The sequence below is a fragment of the Callorhinus ursinus genome, unplaced genomic scaffold, assembly GCF_003265705.2.
Source record: "Callorhinus ursinus isolate GAN/ISIS: 27379988/994484 unplaced genomic scaffold, GSC_fseal_2.0 scaffold26, whole genome shotgun sequence".
Lineage (NCBI taxonomy): Eukaryota > Metazoa > Chordata > Mammalia > Carnivora > Otariidae > Callorhinus > Callorhinus ursinus.
Genome location: NW_027397088.1, coordinates 12,174,818 through 12,199,635, shown reverse-complemented (window position 1 = coordinate 12,199,635; position 24,818 = coordinate 12,174,818). Strand labels below are relative to the sequence as shown.

At 39.7% G+C, this 24,818-nt stretch overlaps 1 protein-coding gene across 1 annotated transcript in view; it reads right to left on the bottom strand.

The window, feature by feature from the left end:
- TMEM170B (transmembrane protein 170B) overlaps positions 1-22,344 on the bottom strand; it is a 34,982-nt gene extending 12,638 nt beyond the window's left edge. The window contains 3 exon segments of the mRNA XM_025890986.2: positions 4,412-4,582; positions 21,592-21,862; positions 21,864-22,344. Coding sequence (XP_025746771.2) covers positions 4,412-4,582; positions 21,592-21,862; positions 21,864-21,911 — 490 coding nt within the window. The 5' untranslated portion in view covers positions 21,912-22,344.
- Positions 22,345-24,818: the final 2,474 nt, after the last annotated feature.

The following is a 24,818-nucleotide window of genomic DNA, read 5'->3' as shown; positions in this document are numbered from 1 at the left end:
CAGTTTCCATAAATAACGTTTTATTGCCATACAGCCATAGTCATGTCTGATCCTGAATTATCTTTGCATTCCTAGGGTAACACTCAAAAGGTAAATGAGCCTATACTTTTCCGCTCCTGCGCGGTCTTTTTCTTGCTTAACAAGATTACTTTGGCCTCAGCAAATAAGCTGTGCACGGCTTTTACTCTTTCCATTTCCTCAATAATTTGAATAAAACAGGAACTAAATCACTTCTTCAAAATTTGGTAGAACTCTGTAAACTCCATTTGAGCCTGGAATTCCTTTGGGAGGGGAGGGTCTTCAACATTTCAATTGTTTAAATATACTTATTGTCCTATTCATATTTTGTTTCTTATGCCAATTTTGACATTTTATACTTAGGAATATATCCCTGTTCACAAAACTGTTTTTATAATTCTTTATTCTATCTCTGTTATTGGGTCTGTATTTATTCTACTTTTTTCTATAATTTTCTGACTTAACTTTGTATTAAAAATTAGTTTGCCAGCAATCTATTCATCTTAGTATCTTTCCAAAGAACCAGTTTTTTGCTTTATCTTTCATAGACTCAACTCAGAAAACTGAACAGTGTTTCTCTACACCAATAAAACTAACCAATGTCATTGGAAGATACCATGCGCAACAACCATGACAAAAGAGTTCAAGAATTAACCAAAAATATACAACCCTCTTGTTGAGAAAGACATTTTTAAACTCTAAAGAAAGATACAGAAGATGATCTGAAGACATGGAAATCTAATACATGTTCTTGGGTAGAACAGTTTACTATGCCAGTTCTTCCCAAATTAACCTCTCCATTCAATTAAATTCCAATAAAAATCACAGTTATACTTTTTGAGAAACTGTTCTAAAATCTTTGTGAAAGAATAAGAGCCAATAAACAGCTATGCTAACTTTGAGAAAGAGACGAGAGGAATCTAGCCCAACCAGGTATTAAGAAATACCAAAAAAAACACGGGGATTAAAAAAAGTGAACTTGCTGCAAGGACACATAAAAAAACTAACAAATAAGCACAGGGTTCAGAGACAGATCCTTGTGCCTTGAGCATAATATGCAAACAAGGTGAGTCAATGAGGAAATGATGGGTGTTTTTAGTGGATGGTGTGGTCAAAACTGACTTATTACATGTGAAGAAAAATAAATACACCTGGAATCCTATCTAATAATACCAAATACAAAGTTAGACTCTAGACCAGGCCACAAATCAGGAATTTATGAAATTATGCCTGAACGCTAGATCCCTGTTTTTATAAATAAAGTTTTATTGGAAAAAGTTATGCCTATTCATTTACACACATCTATACTTGCTTTCACACCACAATGTCATAGTTGAAGAGCTGTGACAGAGACCACCGGGCTTGCAAAGTTTAACATATTTCCTATCTAGCCCTTTAAGAAAATGTTTGCTGACTCCTGTTCTAGAGGAATTAAAGGCCTCAGTATTAAAGATAAAACTGTAAAATTAACATTAGGAAATATATCAGCATATCTTTTGACCTTGGTGTGGGAGAGAACTTCTTAAATTATAAACCATAAGGCAAAAAACTCTTTGAGCTGATAACATAGCAATTAAGGCTTTCTGCTCAATAGATATCAGAGACGATGGTAACTGATAAAAGACTGAGAAGTTATTTGCAAAGTCCAAAACCAACAAGAGACCAATACCTCGAATGTTTAAGAAACCCCTATAATTTAATGAGAAGAAATCAAGAACCCCAAAAGAAAAGTAAGCACATAACTTACAGAAGCAATTTGCAGAGAAAGAAATCTAAATATATAATAAGCATAGGAAGAGATGTTCAAACTCCTTAGTGATTAGAGAAATGGAAATTAATCCAACAAAGACATAACATTTTATACCTTCAGATTTGCTAAAATTAGTCAGGTATATAATGCCAACTGATGGCACTATACAGACAGCCAGTTTCTCCCAATTTGGTATTAACCATCAATACCAACTAAAATGGAAAATCACTGTATCGGAAATAAAACCTAAGAAGGAGCAAAATATAATAGGTATGTGTCTATATTCAGTCAATATCTTATTCAGAAGAGATATGAAGCAATCTTCTGCAGACTTGAATACACAGTTGTGAGCATACTGACACAAACTGCATTAAGAAATTAAATATAGATAATATAGTCTCATTATGGCTAGTTTTCTTAATTCAAGTGTCTGCAGGTCAAAAGACTAGCCAGAAAAAAATTTTAATTGCTAACCTGGATATGAATTTTTACTTGAAATTATGTCAGACTTATCTTTTTAAGGATTTAAAATATAACACTGTAGTTTCTAAAATCACTGGCTTATTTTATTCTTGGCTGAACTGAAACTAGGTAATATATGTACAAGTGCATCATTAGAGATAAACTGAAGGAGAGTGACATTTCTCCTGCTCTCTGAGCTTTTACAATAATTTCTGCCAATAAATACACATATCCGCACACTACTTACAACTCCTGAGCAGGCTGTTCCTTCTTTCATCCTCTGTTCATGGGTTCACAATTTCTGCAGTGGGGCCCATTGAAAACACTGGCAGTCCCTTTCAAGCCTCTCTGTATGCCACCACAGTGAATGAAACTAATTCGGATTGTTTCCTTTTCCCATAGTCCTTACTTCATGTCTAACCACAGCCACTACTCTTGCTCAGCTCCCAGGCTCAAGTTCAGATCACAGGCAAGGCCTCCTTTCCTCTTCCCTCCCCCGTTTCTTCCTTTCTTTCCCCTGCACCTCCTCCCCTACTCCACCCATCCCTCCAACCAGTATTTTCTGAGTATCTGTTACGATGCAGGTACCGCTTTATTGTTAGGAATACAGCAGTGGTGAAGACAGACGAGGTCCCTGCGCTTTCAGAGTTTTCTCTTGGTTTTTTTTACATATAACTATATTCAGCTATTAAAACAAATTTTTCCATTGGCCTGCTTTGTCCCTTGCCAACCCCATTCAAAACGATCTTAACTTGTTTTCCGCGGCCTGCAGGAAAAAAGTCCAAATTTTCTGGCTCACCTTCTAAGACCCTCTAGGATTTGGCTCCACTCTGTCTCTCCAACAGAATCTCCACCTTCACTATGCATAGCCTGTGCTTCGGCTAAACCTGAGTACTCGTTTGAAACCCTATCGATGGCAAAATGGATGAGGTTTTGATAAGGTATGACATGACAGATAAGGTTACAGGCTGCATGCAGCAACAACAAAACCTAACACGGAGTGACACGGAAAACCCAAACGGGGACTGAAGAAAGGATGAAAAAACTGATGACTACAGGGAAATCTAATAGATGTTCTTGGGTGGAACAGTTTACTATGCCAGTTCTTCCCAAATCAACGCCTCCATGCACTTAAGTCCCAATAAAAATCACAGTTCTACGTCGTCCCACAACTATTTTATGAATGTCCTGTCAGCGTCAGGACAGACACAGAAACGAGGGGACAGGGGTTTTCCTCCCAACGCAAGGTGTGCCAATCCCTCCGGGAAAAGGTGACTGTCCCACACAAAAGGAGGCCTTGGAACTACAGGGGGAAAAGGACTTACTCTTATCTGGGGGGCTAGGAACCAATCAGAGAGGAAGATGTCCTTCTTGTGGCAGCAGTGAGCTGTGCCAGGCAGAAGAGAATGGCGGCACCAGCCTCCACTACCCTGGCTGTGGTAGAAATCACCAGCAGCATGGAGAAGCCGCTAGAACTGCACCCAGAAAGCGGCCGCAGCACCCTCGGGTCTCAACAGGACGCATCTAAGTCCTGGCTCACCCAACACAGCAGAAACTAGAACCGTCTCTGAACCCAAGGTGGAGTGGGGGCCCCGGTCTGGGGTTAAGAAAAGGCGGAGGGAATGACCCAAGGCCTGTGTGCGGTGCACTTCAGGCGGCACAGGAGACGAGCCGCACACAGCTCGAGGGTACTCTCACGGGGCTGATCTCTAGTAGGTCGGGGGAGATTTGTGCTGTAACAATTTGTGTTTAAGAAGAAAGTGCGATTTTACTTTGTAGACCCAGGCAGATCGCATCGAGGACCTACGGGCTATGTTTTCACTTTTTTAAATGACAATTATCACTGGCAATTTGCGTGCCTACCTCTCTCCCTGACTAGATCCAGAATTCATTTAAAGCAAAAACTATGTCCACTAGAAAATAAATTTCCCCATGGATTTCTGCGCCCCTTGCCAATTTTTACAAGTTGTTCTATTTCCCACAGAACCTTGCACAACGAGTCTTCACAGAGAAATACAAAAACTATCCGTTCAGTGAGTAAATGAACTGGTCTTTACCTTCCAGGTGAAGTGTGGTCAGTGCTGAAAATATTCTCCGTGGGAGATTACACTAGTGTCACAGTCATCATAAGAATAAAGTGCATATACAATCAGGTCCTTAAACAAAACAAAATCAACTTACTAGTAATCATTGCTCCAGTTACAGAAGCCAGAAATCCGATGCTGACTGCAATGAGCGAGATTACTCTCCCCTGCCTATGCCTCTGCAGCATCACAAACATCAACACGCCCGCAGCACCATGGACAAACAGAGAGGAGAAGAGAGCCCACAGAAAGATCCAGTACCACATCTCTGAAAGGAAAAGCAGAGGGTTAATAATTCTGTTGAAAACATCCTAGAAAATTTGGTTTAACAAATAGGGAGCGCCCAGGGTTTGGAGGAAGGGTAAATGAGATAAAGGATATAAAAATGCCCAGTACAGTGCCTCATACATAGCAACACTAAATGAAAGTTAACGATGATCATCATCGCTGACGCTCGATGGGGAAAGAGTTCCAGGACTTCAGAATATTAAGGATACCCTCTGATTGGCTCTAAATGTCTCCATCATATAGCTATAATCCATCAACGTGTCTAACGAATCCCTAATTAATCTGCAAATCTCTTGGAATAAAGTTATTTAATTGCTGTTTGAGATACGATTTTCTATTTTCTACACTAAATAACAGCGTTAAAAGACATTTTTGAAATCTACTCCTTAATTCAAGTTGTTCCAGAAATGAACAATTTTATCTTTTATGATTTTAGGAATTTCAGGCAATTCCCCTCTTGGCTCTCAACTTTATATACTAAAGCATCACTCAGAATTTTTTTTTAATTCTTTTTCTCTGGTCATTTTAATAGTCCTTACCCAGACCTTTCCAAGCTCCATTGTTCTTTCTTCAAAGAGTCCTCAGTTACTGTTCATTTTGGTTTAGTTTACGGTGGATGAGCGCACCTTCCATCGTCTCTCTAGCACTCATTCCCTTTCTTTCTGGCCACCTGCGCCCTCCCCGTCAGCCCGTACAGCTCCTGTAGGCTTTGCCAGGTCTTTGCATTGACTCCATCTCCCTGCCCAGGCCTGTGGTGTGAGGTCCATCAGGGGAGGCAACTGATCCCCGCTGGGCCGATCATTCCCCGCCCCTGGGAATTCTGGATTGGGCCCCGAGGGAGCCCTGCAGTCTTTAGGTGGCTGAAGGATTTGTGAAGAGCCATTTCTGCATCACATGATGAGAGCCACGGAACAGGATGAAAGAAAAATGTATCCATCAAAGACAAGAGACAACCAAATCCCTCATTCCAGTGATTTCTAAGGCCTGCCACATTACTACCCTTAGTTTCAATGTAACATCCCAGCTTCCTTTTAATAAAATTCCTTTTTATGTAAACTAGTTCAGGGAAGTCTTCTGTTACTTATAGCTGAAAGAGTGGACTCCAAAATGTGGGGATGTCACCTTGAGGATCATCCTCGGTAGGCAAACATTCTGTAATGCAAAATATCTGCCATCTGTACTAGTATTCACTCTCTATCAAGTGTAAAAGAAAGGTCAATAAAACAGTCATGAAATAAAGAGAACAAAAATGGGTGAATAAAAACATATTTATCCTAACATCATTGCATATATACACTGCTGATGGGAATGTAAAATGGTGTAGTTGCTATGGAGAAGTACAGTGGCTCCTCAAAAACTTTGAAAAAGAACTACCATATGATCCAGCAATTCCACTTCTACATATATAGCCAAAAGAATTAAAAGCAGGATCACAAAGAGCTATCTGCACACCCATGCTCTTAGCAGCATTATTCACAATAGCCAAGAAAGGGAAGCAGCTTGAGTGTCCACCAACGGATGAATGAATGAGCAAACTGCGGATGGCACACACAATGGAATATTATTCAGCTTAAAAAAGGAAAGAAACCCTGGGACATCTACGACAGGGCTGAACCGTGAGGACTTTATACTGAGTAGAGTAAGCCAGTCACAGAACGATAAATACTGTATGATTCCATTCACATGAGGTATACCTAAAGCAGTCCAATTCACAGAGAGAACACAGAATGATGGTTGCCAGGGGCTTGGGGGAGAGGGAAATGGGTACAGAACTGCAGTTCCTCAAGACTAAAAAGATGTGAAGATCTGTTATAAAACAAAGTGAAGGTACTTAGCACTCCTGCACTATACCCTTAAAATAGTTATGATGGAAAATTTTATGTGTTTTTTTAACCACACTAAAAAAATAAACTTTTTAAAGTATGGATATAAATTTCAAAGATAATTATTTTAAGTCATGACCATAAACAAGAAACAAGCAAAGACTTGTGAAGTGGGGTGTCTGTGTGGCTCAGCCGGTTAGGCACCCCACTCTCGATGTCTGCTCAGGTCATGCTCTCAGGGTCCTGGGATGGGGCCCCACGTCTGGCTCCACGTTCGGCGGGGAGTCTGCTCGCCCTTCTCCCCCTGCTCCCCAACCCTCTCTCCAATAAATAAATAAATAAATGAACTCTTAAAAAAAACTCATGAAGGAAGGAAGGTGTGCATAGAAGGTAAATACTAGGGGTCTCTGGGGCAATGGAACTATTCTATAGTTTGACTGTAGTGGCGGATACTTACACGAGCGACAAAACTGTACAGAAATAAATACAAATACACATAAATTAGTACATATATACAAGTAATACTGGTGAAATCTGAATAAGACTGGTGGATCAATGTCAGTATCATGGTTTTGATATTACACTGTGGTTTTCCAAGATGTCTTCATTGGGTAAACTGGGTAAAGGGTACGTGGGTTCCCTCCACATTATTTCTTACAAATACATGTGAATCTACAATCATCTCAAAGTAAAAAGTTTATTTTTTTTAAAAAGGGAGGATACACAGAAAACAGATTTAAAAAATAAAATCATTTTCTGCCTGCCAAATTCTTAAGAATTAACACTTAGACTGGACGCAGTTAATGTGAAATCATTTGAAGGAAGGGACATTGGGTATATTTTCCAATGTGTGCTGAAGGACCACGCATGCTTCTCAATGGCATAAGAGACAGGTGCTGGTCATTAAGGAAAAGGAGACAAAGCTTGCCTTTTAAGGTTTTTCTCTTCCAGCTTTCAGCAAAATGTTTTCATGCTGTCACTCCCAAACAAATAGCTTCAATTTATAATAAATGCATTAAGGACAAAAAAGCTTAACCTGCTCAGAAGATATTTCTATTTTAAAAGATGTAATTTTTCAAGGGGGGAATATAAGGGAATAATAATATGGAGGCATTTTCATCAAGGGAGCTCTGAGATAAGAAAGGCTCCATAGCAACAGGCACATACTCAATCATCTGCCTCGTATCCCAGGCCCACTTCTGATAGCTTACCAATCTACCCCAGAAAGCACTTTTCTTTGTTGTCCTTGAAATACAAATAGAGTGAAAAAATTCTTGACTATATTTAAGACTATGAGTGAGGGATTATTTGACATTATAAGTAATGGTGTTTGCTTAGTGAATACATAGTTATTGGCCTCAACAATAACTCTGCTTGAGCATTTGGAAATGTAAATTTTAAGTTTAATGTTTTATAAGGCCCCAAGATATCAAAGAATTATACAACTAAAATAAAACCTCAAATAGTCCTCTAGTGACCAGGCCAGAGTTATCCCTTAAGCAGACTGAGCACAAACTACCTAAACTCAAATTTATTTTCATATTTCTTTTTTAAAAAATCATGTTATTTATCTTAGAAAAAATTGAACTCTGCTAAGAATATCTATAGCTAACTTAGGTTTCACGTTATCATTATGATTGTGAATTACCTGATAGATACGCACAACCTGGTCCGTGGGCAGGGCCTCTGAAGATCTTGATCTGCTCTGCATAACAAAGTCTGTCTTAGGCCCTGCTCACTACTGGCAAACACAGGAAACCTACCAGGTTAGTTCAGGTGAAGAGAACTGCAGGACCCTAAGAGCAGAGCAGGAACAGATGTCCAAGAGCCCTAGAGGAAGGACAGGTGCTAAGAGGACAGGCGTGGAATACCAGCTCTTCTTCAACTGTCTAGGCCATTCAGTTAATGTGGACATCCACAGGCCCAGGGGTCCCTGTCCACCCCACAGCCCACCTAATCCAAGCTTCCAGCAATTGAGCAACAGTGAAAGGAAGACAGGCCAGAGGGAGACTTTGCTAGTGCTAAACAAGATGCAAAATAAAATTTAAAAAATACAATGCATGAAACAGAAAACTCTGAAGCCTGCCATCCACACACTCGCCTTAATTCACTGGAAGGAAATATTCCTTTTTCCTGGGCACATCTCATAATGTCCTCTGGTTATTTTTCCCTATTCAAGGCTGTCCATAATCTTCATTCTAAACAAATTTTGCCTGGATTGTTGCACCGGAGAACTGTGATGTGTCCCGGCCTCCAAACAATACTAGAAATAGCCTTGCTCCCAATCTGTATCTCTCATCAGCTCCCGTTGCCAAGTTGCTCAAAAATTATCTTCTGTGCTTTTGTTTTTAATCCTTGGACAAAATTATTTATGAGAAATGGTTTTCTCTAGTTGTCTAAAATGTATTAAATGAGTAAAAACAAGTCAAAGAATGGTACATACTGTACGATCCTATTTGCTTAAAAATATGTTTGTTTATGTACAGAAAAATGCACAAACAGAAAACCTGTCAATGGCTATTCTTTAAAGATAAGAGATGGGTGATATTATTTTATACATTCTTTACTTTTTATTTTTCAGCACCTGCCTGAAAAATGTATTTTTTTTTAGTTTTGCTGCAAACATAGTCTTTAAAAAGTAGTTTTTCGTTCTAAAATTCATCAAAGAAGATGCTCTACTAGGCCAAAGGTTCTCAACCCAGACAGCTCACAAGAATTACCCTAAACTAAAGCAATCTCTGGAGGTGGGATCTAAACAACATTTTTGTCAACTCTACCAAATAACTACAACATGCCATAGAAATAGAAATCACTACTCTAGGCTAAAGTTACATAAGAGATACTTACTAAAAAATCCAAAAGTCATAAAAACAACAAAACCGTCTCATTAGACAAACACTAAATGTATTTTTTAATCCTCTAGAGAATATCTCACGCTTCTAATAAAATAATTAACAGATATTGAACGCTTACTGTGCGCTCAATATAATCTAAGCCTCAAGCTGAAAATACCATGCCAGTAAGACCATATGTTGAAGCTGTTCATGATTTCTACCTTCTTTATAGAAATGGTCCGCGTTGTATGTTTAAATAGTCTGTGTTCACATTAGATTATCTCAAGCTTTGGTCTCATTCCAGCAAATCTAAAGTGTGGAAATCACTCCCCTTAGTTTCCAACATCAATGACTTCTCAGTTTGGGGATGCGTCTCACATACGTGGCTTATTAGACTCTTGGAAAGATGATGCACTTATAAATTGAAAAAGTCCCCTAGATCAGAGGTCAGCGAAGTAGGGTCCATGAGCTGTAGCTGGCCCACCACCGGTTTCTGTATATATAGTATGTGAGCTAAGAATGGTTTCTGCATTTTGAAGTGGTTGAAAATCAAAAGAACAATACTTCATGACACATCAAAATTACACAGAATTTGAATTTCAGTGTCCATAAAGTTTTACTGAAACATAGTCATACTCATCCAGACTGTCTATGGCTACTTTCATGCTATAAAAGCAAAGCTAAGTAGTTAATGACAGAGATCATATGACCTGCATAGCTGAAAATATTTACTGTAGCACTTTAATTAATTTAACATAGTACTTCTATATATTAGCAAGAGCTGACACTTTGAGTGTTTAGTTAATGATACTTCAATGGCATATATTCTAATACCTCAGGTTCTTCAGAGCACAGTATGCAGCTGATGTTATGGGGAACAGAGGCTTGAACAAGGACAATGTCAAGAAAGGTCCCAAGAGGATTCACTGTCACATATGAATTTTTAAAAATAAGTTTAATTTAACCAAATGATAAACATATTGGAGATGGAATGAGGGTAAAGAAAATAGGAAAAACAATTCACTGTCAAGAAATAAAGCAATTAATAGAACCAAACTCAGGAATGACCCAGACTCTACAACAACCAGACAGGGACTTTAAAATGACTATAATTTACATGTTAAAGGCTCTCGTGGAAAAGGTGGAAAACTCACATGAACAGATGGGGAATTTTAGCAGAAAAATGGAAATTCCAAGTAAAATCCAAATGGAAATGCCAGAAATTTTTTTAAAAGTTAACAACAAAAACCATAATATCTGAGATAAAAAAATTCCTTTAATGGTCTCACCAACAGACCTGATACAGTTAAGCAAAGAATCAGTAAATTTAAAGAAGGACCAAAAGAAATTATTCAAACTAAAATATGAGAGAAAAAAAGAACAGGACAAAAGGAGGAGGGTACGGGGAAAAAGGAATCACCCATTTAAGAGCTATGGAACAATTTCAAATGGTTTAACATACACGTAATTGGAGTCTCAGAAGGAGAAGAAAAAGAGAATGGAGAAGAAAAATATTTGAAGGGATAGTGGCCGAAAGTTTTCTAAAAATAATGAAAGATATCAAACCACAAATCTAAGACTCCCAGAGAATCTCAAGCAAGATAAAGACTTCCCAAAATAACCAAAACACAAGAAAATAAAAAGCCACACACACGTATCTAGATACATCATAGTGAAATGACTAAAAATCAAAGATAAAGGGAAAATACTAAAAGTAGTGAGAGAGGGGAAAAACACTTTACATATAGAGGAACAAAGATAAAAAATATAGCAAACTTCTCATCAGAACCTATCAAACCAGAAAACAATACAGTGACAGTTTTTTAAAGACTGAACGCGGCGGGTGGGGGGGGGGGACACTTGTAAAGCCAGAAATCTATATTCCAGAGAAATAGCTTTCAAAACTGAAGGTGAAATGAAGACTTTTTTCAGAAAGAAGAAAAGCTGGGAGAACTAATTGCCGGTGGACCTACAAGACATACTAAAGGAAGCTCTTCAGACAGAAGGAATATGATATTAGATAAAAGCTTAACTCTATACGAAGAAATGAACAAAAAAGAAAGTTAAAATGAAGGTAAATGTGAAGGACATTTTTTCTTATTTTTAATCATTCTTATCGGTAGTATTAACCAGATTTAAAAATAAGTTGCTGTGTTTGTCCACTTGAAACCTCATTTAACATAGAAGTTGAAGCTACTGTAAATAATAGCTGTCTGCTTCTGCTTAGAGAGAGCAAGAACACTAGTTTTTAACTTTAATGGTGATACTTTCAAGGGTTGCCTTAATTCACTGCCTTTCTCAAAGCTTATGGCAACACTTATTACCCAGTTACACTAAATTACCCTTTTGCCAGCTAATTATATAATTTCAAACTGTAAATTACAGTGCTTATCATTGAGTAGTAAAAGAAATTTCTTTAAAAACCAAGTTTTTTTTAATTTAAAACAATCAGAATATCACTGCTTTAAAGAAATCAGGTTAAGGCTATTTAAAATAGTTCAAAAACTGTTCTATATTCAAGCCATAGTACTGTCTTCCTAAAAGATGTCATTCAACTTGTTCTTCCTCCTAACTGATTAACTACTCAGTTACAAAAGTATAAGAATTAAATGCCAAAATCTGAATCTATTATGAAATTATAACAGCATTATACAATGGTTTCAATGTTATTACTTGTATGCCCTCAAGTATCTTAAATAATACATGTCATACTAAAAAAAAAAGTCAGTAACAACATGTTTGTTTGAATCAGTCACTGATCTAAAAAATCTTGTCAGCAATTGATAAAATGTTTTACAATCTCATGACATACTATTTCCAAGGGATATTGACACTGAACAGTGAAAAAAGGAATTTTGTACATCAATGAGCATAACATACAAGGAAATTCTGGATGTAACAAATTGCTAAAGTTAAATCTAAATACAGGACTAAATGAATGACAGATCAGAAAGTGAAAGCACAACCAAGAAAATTTAGCAAGTAATACACATGCATGGTCAGAACTGTTGCACCTCAGTAATCCTGAGGAAGCAGTTACACCACACACGGATAAACAAGACAAAATTAAACAAAGACATCATTTCAGATACTGAATCCAGAGTTTCCTAAACCAAGTTTTAAGAAGGCCCAATCTTTAAGAGCTATTAAATGCTGTTGAGAGAACAAAGATTTTCTAGGTCTTAGGCCTCACCTTACGAATCAGCCTATTAAGTCTGAGGAAGCACCACTTAAGAAAATTTCTTAAAGATTAAAGAGTAAACTTTTAATTTTTACGTGCAAATGGTAAGCATTTTTCTTAACTCATAGTTAACTAAACTTTTCTCTCGGAACTTTCTGATTTCTAAATCAGCTTTCCCTTAACATCAACATGAGAACGGCTAGCATCAGACTGTATTCCACATGAGGAACCCGAGCCTGGGAAACCATGTGGCTTGTCTAACGTGCGACCAGTTAGTCGCAGTCAAGGATAAAACTCAGTTTCCTGACCCATAAATTTAAGGATCCTATTGCTTTTTTAGACTCTTTATTTGCATACAAAAATCTGAACAGAATCCAAATTATTCTGGAGGGGAAAATTCAAATGACTGCACATTATCTAAGTGTTTACATAAATATTGCTAATGTTAAATTTTCCCATATACTTCAGATCTAATGTAGCTAAGCCATACTGAATTTTTAAAATATGATCATTTAATAGGAATTATTCTCTATAGCTAATAGTTCATATAAAGACAACGCTAAAATACTAAAAATATTAAAATAATATTAATAACTAATATTAAAAGATAGTCACTTTTTTAAAACTGGGTTTGAGCATCCTCCGGGAAATGAGTTGTTTATATTGAAAACATAATAAGTCTTTAGTTATACCAAATTCCCTATATTAATTTGCTTTATATATATCACAATATAGCTACAAATTGATCACAAAAAACAATTTTTTAAAAATCGGGTGTTCCCTCCAGTCAGAATGGCTAAAATTAACAAGTCAGGAAATGACAGATGTTGGAGGGGATGCGGAGAAAGGGGAACCCTCCTACACTGTTGGTGGGAATGCAAGCTGGTGCAACCCCTCTGGAAAACAGTATGGAGGTTCCTCATGTTGAAAATAGAGCTACCATACGATCCAGCAATTGCACTACTGAGTATTTACCCCAAAGATACAAATGTAGGGACCCGAAGGGGTATGTGCACCCCAATGTTTATAGCAGCAATGTCCACAATAGCCAAACTGTGGAAAGAGCCAAGATGTCCATCGACAGATGAATGGATAAAGAAGATGTGGTATATATACACAATGGCATATTATGCAGCCATCAAAAGGAATGAGATCTTGCCATTTGCAACGACATGGATGGAACTGGAGGGTGTTATGCTGAGTGAAATAAGTCAATCAGAGAAAGACAAGTATCATATGACCTCACTGATATGAGGAATTCTTAATCTCAGGAAACAAACTGAGGGTTGCTGGAGTGGTGGGGGGTGGGAGGGATGGGGTGGCTGGGTGATAGACATTGCGGAGGGTATGTGCTATGGTGAGCGCTGTGAATTGTGCAAGACTGTTGAATCACAGATCTGTACCTCTGAAACAAATAATGCAACATATGTTAAGAAAAAAGAAAAAGAAGAAGCTAGCAGGAGGGGAAGAATGAAGGGGAGTAAGTCGGAGGGGGAGACGAACCATGAGAGACGATGGACTCTGAAAAACAAACTGAGGGTTCTAGAGGGGAGGAGGGTGGGGGGATGGGTTAGCCTGGTGATGGGTATTAAAGAGGGCACATTCTGCGTGGAGCACTGGGTGTTATGCACAAACAATGAATCATGGAACACTACATCAAGAACTAATGATGTAATGTACGGTGATTAACATAACAATAAAAAAATTTTTTAAAAAATCGGGTGTTCCCAATCCTTGAGCTCTCAATAACAAAATCACCCAGAAGAACTAGCTAAAAATGTAGCTTCTTAGACCCTGTTCTCAAAAATCCTAATTCCATAAATACGGACTGGGACCCTGGATCTGTACCTTTAACCCAACCCAGGTGATGCTGATATGCAGCAAAGTTCAGAAACTACGTTGGATTAAAGTAATTCACGGTAGGGAATGGGAGAGGGGAGGAATTTTATCATGAAAATCCAGTTCCACGACACTGATAATCGGGAGTAGTATACAGGTATCCCCTGCTTTTCAAAAGCTCCTATTATACCACTTCACTCTTACAAAAAGTCCTCCTAGATTATATGCCAAGATTTATAAGGACACATGCGACTGGACCCAGGTAAAAGTTTGGTTCTTCCTACTTGTATGAAGTTTGGTGAAAAATCTTTTTTTCTCCCAAGTTTAATCTACTCAGCTAAGGTTACTGGAATTTGATAGTCTAATGAGACATTTTTCAAATGTTTCCACTGCCATCGTTTATTCTATGATTAACTTTTATTGCTAAAATACTTAGCCACTAAAAGCACAATTAGCCTATCATACCTGATATAATCACATACATTTAATAAAGCAGTAAGTTACTTGGCCATTTCAATTATAGGAAAAGAGATGCATGCTAAATGCTTTGCACAGTATCCGGCATGCAGTAAATATTCAATGAACATAACTATTTTAGAATTTTGGTATTTATTTAAATTTCTCATCTGATACTATGGTCAATTCAACATGCTATACTCTCGGGGCTCTCTTCTTACATCTGACTTTTTTTTAATTGAAGTATAGTTGACACATAATGTTACGTTAGTTTCAGGTACACAACATAGTGATTGGACAAAGTCTATACACTGTACTATGCTCACAAGTGTAGCTACCATCTGTCTCCATACAAGGCTATTACAATACCATTGGCTATATACCCTATTCTATACCTTTTATCTGGGTAACTTACTCATTCGATAACCAGAGGCCTGTATTTCTCAATCCCCTTTACGTATTTTGCTCATGCCTCCATCTCCCTCCCCTCTGGCAACCATCAGATTGTTCTCTGTATTTATGGGTCTGTTTCTGCTTTTTATTTGTTGGTTTGTTTTGGTTTTAGATTCATATATAAGCATCCTCATATGGTATTTGTCTTTCTCTGACTTATTTGTCTGACTTATTACAGTCAGTATAATATCCTCTAGGTCCATCCGTGTTGTCACAATGGCAAGATCTCATCCTTTTTTTTATGGCTAATAGTACATTGTACATATATAACACATCTCTATTCATTCATCAATCTATTGTAAGTAATGCTGCAATAACAATAGGGCTGCATGTATCTTTTGGAATTAAGTGTTTTCATTTTCTTTGGGTAAATACCCAGCAGTAGAATCACTAGATCATATGGTATTTCTATTTTTATTTTTTGAGGAAGCTTCATACTGTTTTCCACAGTGGCTGCACCAGTTTGCATCACTACCAACAGTGCATGGGGTTCCTTTTTATTCACATCTTCACCAACACTTATTTCTTGTGGTTTTGAATCTAGCCAGTCTGACAGATATAGGTGATATGTCATTGTAGTTTTGACTCACATTTCCTTGCTGATGAGTGATGTTACGTATCTTCTCATGTGTCTGTTGGCCATCCATAGGTGTTTCTTGGGAAACCGTCTATTTAGGTCCTCTGCCCATTTTTTAATTGGATTATTCTTTGTGTGTGTGTGTGTTATTTACATTCCTTAGATATTTTGGATATTAATCCCTTATCAGATATATCATTTGCAAATATCTTCTCCCACTCAGTAGGTTGCCTTTGCATTTTGATGGGATTCCTTCCCTGCACAGAAGCTTATTTTGCTCTAGTCCCAACAGTTTAATTTTGCTTTTGTTTCCCCTGCCCAAGGAGACAAATCTAGAAAAATGCTGCTATGGCCAATGTCAAAAAGATGACTGCCTCTGTCTTCTCCAGGAGTTGTGCAGTTTACATCTAACTATTCTTAAGCCCAACTTCCTTCCCTGGTCTCAGTGCCTCCTCCCCATCCCTGACTCACCCTTCCTCTTCTGTTTAGGCTTCCCTTCTACAAGACAAACACCTCTAGTTATTTTAACTTCTCTTCATGAATTACCTTACTTTTCTGGTCGTTCCTTTCAATCACCAAAAGAAACAAGGGTAAGTTTATATTAAGAGTCTATTAGAGCATCAAAATTACAGCTTACACAGTCCTAAGACTTATCCAGAAATTGCTTTAGGTTTAAGAAATGTCAGCTAGACCTCAGACTTGCTATTGCCAGAGGATATGGATGAATCATATGGATGCATGATTCAAAGATAACGAGATGGGGATTAATAAAAACCTGTAGATGACAATTCTGGTTTTAGAAAAACTACCATAGCTTCATTCTCAGTAAGATATACAGGCAAAACTTCCATAAAGTGAAAGCCTATAGAGTACAAATCATACCAGCACTAGTTAGTTGGCTCTGTACCACAAAAGAGTAAGAAATTTTTCACCTGTATTTCAAAAAAACCTCCTATAATAGAGGAGGTTTAGAAAGGTTAGAAAGAACTTAACCCACTGGGAAGCTGGGAAGCAGGGTACCCCAGAAAGCTGCACACTTGCTTGGGAGCATACTGAAGGAAGGTGCTGGCTCTCCCAGTGTGAGGGTGGACAATTCCAACTATGTACAGTGGATGCAAACTTCCCCTCACCTTTTTTTTTTTTTTTGCTGACAATCAACACTAACACTAAAGTAGCTTAGCAACTATAAAGTCTAAAAAGGAACTATAATAGTGTGTGTATAACATAAAAATAAGCACATATATATTTTATACACACACAGACATCTGACCTTCATTCACGTTTGAATTCCCAGCTTCTCAATGTCTATACCAATAGTCAAGAGGGGCACTTGCCCCACATTTGCTACTGACACTGAGAAAGGAGATGAGCCTGAGGCCATCCTGTGCCTTTCCTTCCCAAGGACCAATTACCCCTTCCCAAGTACCAGCCTCACTCCTGTGTTTACCCACAGGTTTAAGGATCCTGCCTTTTTCTAAATAAAAAATTCTTCTCTAAATTCTTTGCAACCAAATTTGGGTCAGAACACAAAATTGGGAGCCAAAGTAGTTGAAGAAAATAAAAGTAAAGCAAAGGAATATATTTCACTGTAGATTTTTTTTAAGTCAAATTACCCATAAAACTGAAAGAGTACACGCATACTGACTGTAATTTGAGATTGGGAGAGGGGGGGTTAGAACACATGGAGAGAAAGAAAAACGATTTCAAAAAGAAAGGAAGGCATTTATCTCTACTTTAGTAAGCTGAAGAAGCGTATAACCTATACACCGTGAGTAATTTTGGAATCCTGTGAATTACACACTTTGGGCAGTAAAGATACAGAAGAGAACTTTAGCAATGGTGGTTAACCGAAGAGACAGAATCTCCAGGTACTAATCTGTTCTATATGGAATCCCTATACTACTGTCTTCAGGAAGGAGAAAAAATAAATAGACCAAACTTGGTAGGATTTCTAAAACTACATATATAATAAATATGGATCACTAACTTTTACACAGGCAATGGCAAATTAAAATTTGGGGAAAGAATTATTATTCAACAATATCTTACATTTTCCAGTATCTTTTGTTTGCTGGACAAAAATTAGCTCCACTCACACGTTCTTAGGCTCATTGGGGCAAATAATGCTAGGCTATTCTTAAGTATCTTAAGATTTATCACCAGACATGCCTGAGTTAAGAATCTATGTGGAATAAAATGAAAGGCACAGAACTAAGCATCAGTCAACATCATCTCTAGGCCTGCCTCTGTCACTGAGTAACTTTAATGATGTGACACATCAATATTTCTAAAATGAAGGAGTCAAACTATATAACTTCTAGTTCTAAACCCCGTCCTAATTTCTAGTTATTTTTACTTTTTTGAAAATATATTTCTATCAAAGTAATACATACACAAGGCTGTTTCCTAAAGGTCAGTGTCTAAGGGGGAAAAAAAAAGTCAATATAAAAACTTCCCTGCTTCACCTTTGTTTGGGATAAAATACAAAGAGAAGAATAAGTAACACCTGTTATTTATGTTAGTGTAAAGAAAAAATAGAGATGAGAATACTTTCTCCTTTTGTTTAATTAACCAGAGTTCCTATTAACCAGATTTCTGCAAATCTTTCACACAGTCATTTCTTAAATCCAAATTAGTTTGGTTCTACACTATGCTCCTTTCTACCTGTTTCATTTCTAAGTTTATCATGATGACAAACATGTCTTCTGAGTTAATGTGTTATCATAATCTGGAAAAAGGTAATAATTTTTCACTTATTAGCTATCAGAGCTGAGCAAGTTATTTTTAGCTTCAATGTCTGAATCCATAAAGATAAACAATAATCTCTCTTAACATTATTGAAAAGATTAAATACATGAAGGCACAGTAACTAACACAGAAAAGTGCATTTAATAAGCATTTGTGTAGTTTAAAGGTATGACATCTATCCATAAAAGTTGCTTAAACAACTCATTCCCTAGGTAACAGCATATTCAATCCAACAGAGGTACCTGGAACCTAATGCAACTAGAACGTTTAATGCGAATGTTCAGTATTATTTCAGAAATAAACACGTACTGAGTATTTATATGTGCCAGGTAGAATAATGCCAGAATTCCAGAATTCCATGATTTTGACAATGACCCACCCTCCAAAAGCTCAGTCTAGAAGAGACAAATAATTATGTCATTAAACAATATAATAATAAAAGCATGTTCATGGAGCAGAAGTAGCAGGGTGAGGCAAGTAACTCCTTCTGCCTAAAGAAAGGACGAGAAGAAGCAGGTGGCAAAGGGGAAAGGGTACTTGGCGGGCAAAGACAGGGGTTGAAAGCCTCACTCGGCCATTTACTAGCGATAGGATTTGGGGCAACTGACTTTGCCTCTCTTCTCTGCAATTCTACTTCAGAAAGTTATTCTTAAGATTAGAAATAATATATGCAAAATGCCTGAACATAGCAGGCACTCACGAAGTAAGTGGCGGTAGTCTTGTTTTAGGAGGGGTGTGTTTGTTTTGAATAGACCAAATTCTAAATGGCATTGTGGCAAGCATCTCTTGACTAACGGCCAAGCTACATATGGGATCACTAAGGTCACCAGCACGAGAAGGCCACAATGAACCACATCACATCAAATGTTACCACTTCCAGAACCCACTTTTTTAGAAGTGAGGTGATTCCTAACATGTGGTACACTCCCCTGCTGGTGAAGCATATTTCTAACCTACATCTTCCTCCTTTTCTACCCTGAAAACAGAATTTTGCATATTCAGGCTCATTATTTCCTAGAAGCGGTCCCCATGTTCCTCGTCCCACTTGAGGGACTAGCTTTGGATGGTCAGCATATCCTTTACGAAATGGCAAAGTCTGATAAACGACTGACGATTATTAAGATTATATTAAGAGATAATGAGAGCTAACCCTGGGTTGAAACCACTATTATCAACCTACTGGTTGACTCATAGAACTGGAAGCCACTATAATGATTAGAATCCTAAAGTAAATATTTTAGAAATATTGTTAAATCTAGCCAAGTGTAAGTACATTTACACCAGTTTATGGCTCCCCAAACTAATTTTCTCTAAATAAATGATGAGCTAAGCCAGTCCTTAACAAATACAAATATATATTAAGTTCTTACTTTTCACTTCACTCCTACAAACACTATTGATACAACATTTGAAATATGAATAGTGGATAAATACAAGCAAAGCCAGAAGTAAAATAACGTAGGCTATCTCCAAATTCAAGTGAATCATGAAACGGTCTTCATGTCAATGCATTTTTTTTTAGAAATAAAAACATGTCCCTGACCCTCATCCATCATATAAGGTCAGTTTGCTCCAAGTTAAATAACCACAGATTAAAAGTGAGGACACCACAAATCAATCCAGAATCTATGTTAATTTTATAGTTGCCACATTCAAGAAAATCAGTGTCTTTAAAGTCATTCTGTGGTAGAAAATTCCATAAAATTGGGGCACCTGGGTGGCTCAGTCCTTAAGCGTAGGCCTTCGACTCAGGTCATGATCCTTGGGTCCTGGGATCGAGCCCCACATTGGGTTCCCTGCTCTGCAGGAAGCTTGCTTCTCCCTCTCCCCCTCCCCCTGCTTGTGTTCCCTCTCTCGCTGTATCTGTCAAATAAAAAATCTTAAAAAAAATTCCATAAAATTTTTCTCTACAGATATCTGAACTCCATATCCAGATTTTATAATATATACATGTTACTATAAATATTATATATTTATCATATATGTAATACACATGTGTATGTAATCTGTCAGGTTATATTTGTAAAATACTCTTCACACTTAACCAGTTTGACATAATGTATTTTAAATGTTCCTACCAAAATTAGCTTTATACGTTTGCAAGAATTAAAATCCTGTGTATGTTAAGTTTTTTCCCTGAGAAGCAGAGATTGAGTCACCAAATTGCAACTGAATCTTTCTTCTAACCACTAATCTTTAGAGAGTATTTTTTAATTTCAGAAGTCAAAGTATAAGAATTTCCACATTAACATATAAGTTTCTTCACAAACCAAACCTACAAATTCGATAAAAAATGAGTATTACTGCTCACTTTTACAACTAAAATTGAGGTTAATTATTATAATGTAGTTAAGTCCAATTCCCTCTTGACAGCCTTGACGAAGAAAGGAAATGCAAAAAAAAAAAAAATCAAATGTCACAGAAGCGGCAGCTTGAGGCTAGAGGGAGAGACAGACAGACAAAAGGAAATAAGACACAGAAAATATATGGTTAAAGCTGAAATGCTTAGAATGCACTAGACCTTGGCCCAAGCCCCTGACCCACTATAACCTACTTCATTAGTCATCTAGAGCAACAATTTAACAGGTGAAGCAAACTAATCATTGTAAACAGAGAATTTAAGTCCTGCATTCGGTTTGAGATTTGCCAGAAAGAAAAGGATTTAAGCAGCAAGAAGCAGGGTGTGTGTGCGTGTCTGTGTGTGTGCGCGATTGGCGGGGGGGAGGTAAACCAACGCTAACTGTGCCCCAGTCTCAGCACTAACGCTATTCGGCACGTACTACACAAGGCACCGCCGTCGGGAGCCCTCCCCGCGCCAGGCAGGAGGCGGGGGTCGTGGGTTCTCCACCCGCGATCAGGACCCTCGGAGCGCCTGGGGAGTGGGTCGGGCGTCGGCGCCCGGGGGACCCGCGCGGAATGCACCCAGTTAACACCTTCCTGGCCAGGACCTGGGACCACCAGCCGGCCAGCGGGGCGCGCACGGGGTGGGACGGCAGAAGCATGGCCCCTCCTCTGGAGGGAGAAAGGAGGCAGGGGGAGGCACCGCATCCCCGTCCCCACCCCGGGCGCATCAATTACCCGTGAGGTTCCTCAGCACCGTCCCGTGGGCCCAGAGGCTCAGGACCTGCTGCACCGACAGGTTGATCATGGAGTGGTCGCCCCCCTCCGCCTTCATCTTCCCCGGGGGGCGCCCGCCGCCCTCTCCTCGGGCGCCGGGTGGCGGCGGCGGCTGCGAGGCTCCGGGGGCGGCGGCGGGTGCACGGCTCCTCCAGGCCGCCGCCGCCGCCGGGGAAGGCTGCGGGACGCCGGGCCGGGCGCTGCTGCTGCCGCCGACGGGCCTCCGGGGGGGGGCAGCTCAGCGCGTCTCCCAGGCAGCCCCCTCCCCGCCGGGGAGACATTGAGGACGGCGGACGGGGGAGGGGTGGGGGCCGGGCGCTCTCCCTGCGCGGCCCCCGAGTAAGGACTCGGGGAGGAGGAGGCCGCTGCTGCTCCCTCTCAGGGGCAGCCCCGCGCCGCGGGGGCCGGGCACGCGACGAGGCCGAGGTCACGCAGGGAGGCCCCGAGTGATGGGCAGACGGCAGGTGCAGCCCCCGACGGGGCCCAGCTCATCGCCGCCCGAGGACGAGGAAACCCGGGACCCGAAGGAGGCTGCGGCGGCAGCCGCAGCGGCACCTGCCGCCAGCCTGCCCACCCTCCGGCCGCCGACACTCGAGGAACCGCCCCCTCCACCCGCGGCCGCCGGCGGGCCGCTAGTGCGCGCGCGCACGGGTCCCCACCTCCCCCGTCGTCCCCGGAGCCGCTGCGCATGCTCACTCTCCCCTTCCCCGCGACCCGCCGCCCTCCGACAGCCTGCCGGCCCCCAAAGCCCTCCTCCTTCCCCTCCCCGCGCGCGCGAGCTCGCGTGGCTGACGGCACCGAGCGTAGGCCCGCAGTGGGGCGGAGGGAGACGCGGCCTACGTCACTAGCGCCACCGCCCGGCCCCGCTGCTGATTGGGTGCCCCAACAGAGCCACCTCCACTCCCTCCCCGCCCCCAGACCCCGGGCGCGCGCCTGGTGGTGAGAGCTGGAGTCTTGCCCCGGGCGGAGCCGGGGACGGAGATGCCTGGAGCGCTCGCGTGACAGGCACCCCTGACCCATCTTGTGGGGAGCGGGGGGTGCTCAAGCACATGTGATGGATTCTGTGGCATTACAGATTTTTGGCCTCAAAATGCTTTTGATAAAGATGTTTCCGTGTAAGATTTTAAGGGCTTATATATCTCAACATTTGTATGTATTAATTTGCGGGTTTTTTTTTTTTAAGTGAGTCAGCTGATCTGGCTAGGTCACTACCTGCAGAATATATTTTTAAGCCGCTGAAACAGAAATAGACCCGCTTTAGCATTCATCCAGTCCTTCCCGCTTCAAGAACTTTGGCCTCCCGTGGCTCTAGCATCGGAAATCAACTATTGACACAGGGATCGGCAGGTGTCCTGAACGCCATCCCCCGGTCTAGCTCTCTCTTCGTTGCAATATTCTTTTTATCCAAATTGTGAAAGCCTCCGTTATTTTTTTTTCCCCCACGACTGAAACTATGTTAAACTAAACAGTATTAGCCCGAGGAGCTCTCTAAATTACAACTACAGCAAATTAAACTCCTCCTTGAAGCATGAAACCTTTTAACTTGAAAAATAAAAACTAATTTTTGGCGATAGCATAAACATGCACTAGGCAACCCCGTCCTCCTCTCCAGCCTTTTTCTTTTTTTGTTTTTAAAGATTTTATTTATTTAACAGAGAGATAGCGCAAGCAGGCAGAGCAGCAGGCAGAGGGAGAGGGAGAAGTAGACTCCCGCTGAGCAGGGAGCCCGATGTGGGGCTCGATCACAGGACCCTGGGATCATGACCCGAGCCGAAGGCAGACGCTCAACGACTGAGCCACCCAGGCGCCCCTCCAGCCTTTTTCAACCCCTCTGCCTTCTGGAAAAGAAAATCTACAAAGAAAAGTTAAGAAGTTCGTGTTTTAGCTAAATCACCAAGTATATTTGGCCAAAGCACAGAAGGATTGAATCACCTGTAAAACAGTGGTCTTGGTGACCACTTTAAAAATAATTTTATATGTATGTAATTGTCTGTTGTATATATGTATGTGTATCTGTTTGATATCACAACAAGGGAGAGGGCAATTTTTTCCTCATTAATAGTAATTGAGCCAAAACTCATAATGTAGAGTTCATCTTTTTCCTACAGTTTAGAAGTATTAGATCTTAAAGATTATACACTATCAGACTTAAAAGAGGCTTTAATATTTTCCTAATTCATTTTATTTTACAGGTAGAAAACTAATTCTGCAGAATTAACTGATTGGACAGAGGTGACACCACTTGAGAGCCCAGTTTCTGAATTACTAGTCTATGAATTCTTTCTTGCAAATAACATTATCTTTCTCACCTCACTAATTAACTCCATAATTTAAGGTTCTGAATGGGGAAGTGCAGGTTACCTAATGACAGCATTAAGAGATTTAGCATTATTTGGTTAGTAGTATTAGAGAACGTGAGCACATCCGATGAAGGGTTTATAGCAACAGCTCCATTAAACTCTCACATCAGGAACTTTTAGTCAGTTTACATGGAATCAGTTGGGGTTCTTCTGGTTACACACACTATTATTTAAACCTGGTAGCATACATTTAAAACATTCAGGGCTTGGGGCAATGCCAATACATGATATTGAATAAATATTAGCTGAATGAATAATTGAATGAACTTCATAGAAAAGTTGGCATTTTTCTTGTCTCGCATAATTTTTTAAAACTAAAGCTAAGCAATTTCAGGAAATGAGAAAGTAAGACACAGCAATGAAGCCTCAAGTTGATCTGCACTTTAATAACCCGACAATTTTTCCCCCTCCTTTTCAGTTCAACTTAATAAGCATTTTTTGGCACCTACTATCCCTAATATTCTATGTTAGGCAACATCACTAGAATTTGAAGATGAATAAGGTCCCTACTCTCTAGGCTAATGCATTGCATTTAATTTGTCTTTGCCTTGATAAAGCTAAAGATACTCAGTGTGTGGAAGCCTATATTCTTAAGAGAACTGAACATTTTCCCAATAGCCAGAGTTATAGAACTCCAAACTGAGTTAATGCAAATAGAAGCTGCATGCATAACTTCTTTCCTTGCAGATTTTTGATATTGAATTAATGTAGCAATCAAGGAATGGCTTAGTCACACTGCAGAAGTCAGGGAATGCCTCAGATGAATCCTAGAGGTGTCTTTCAATCTTGTGCTGTTGTGCCCAATTCACAAATAGTTCCTGGTTTATT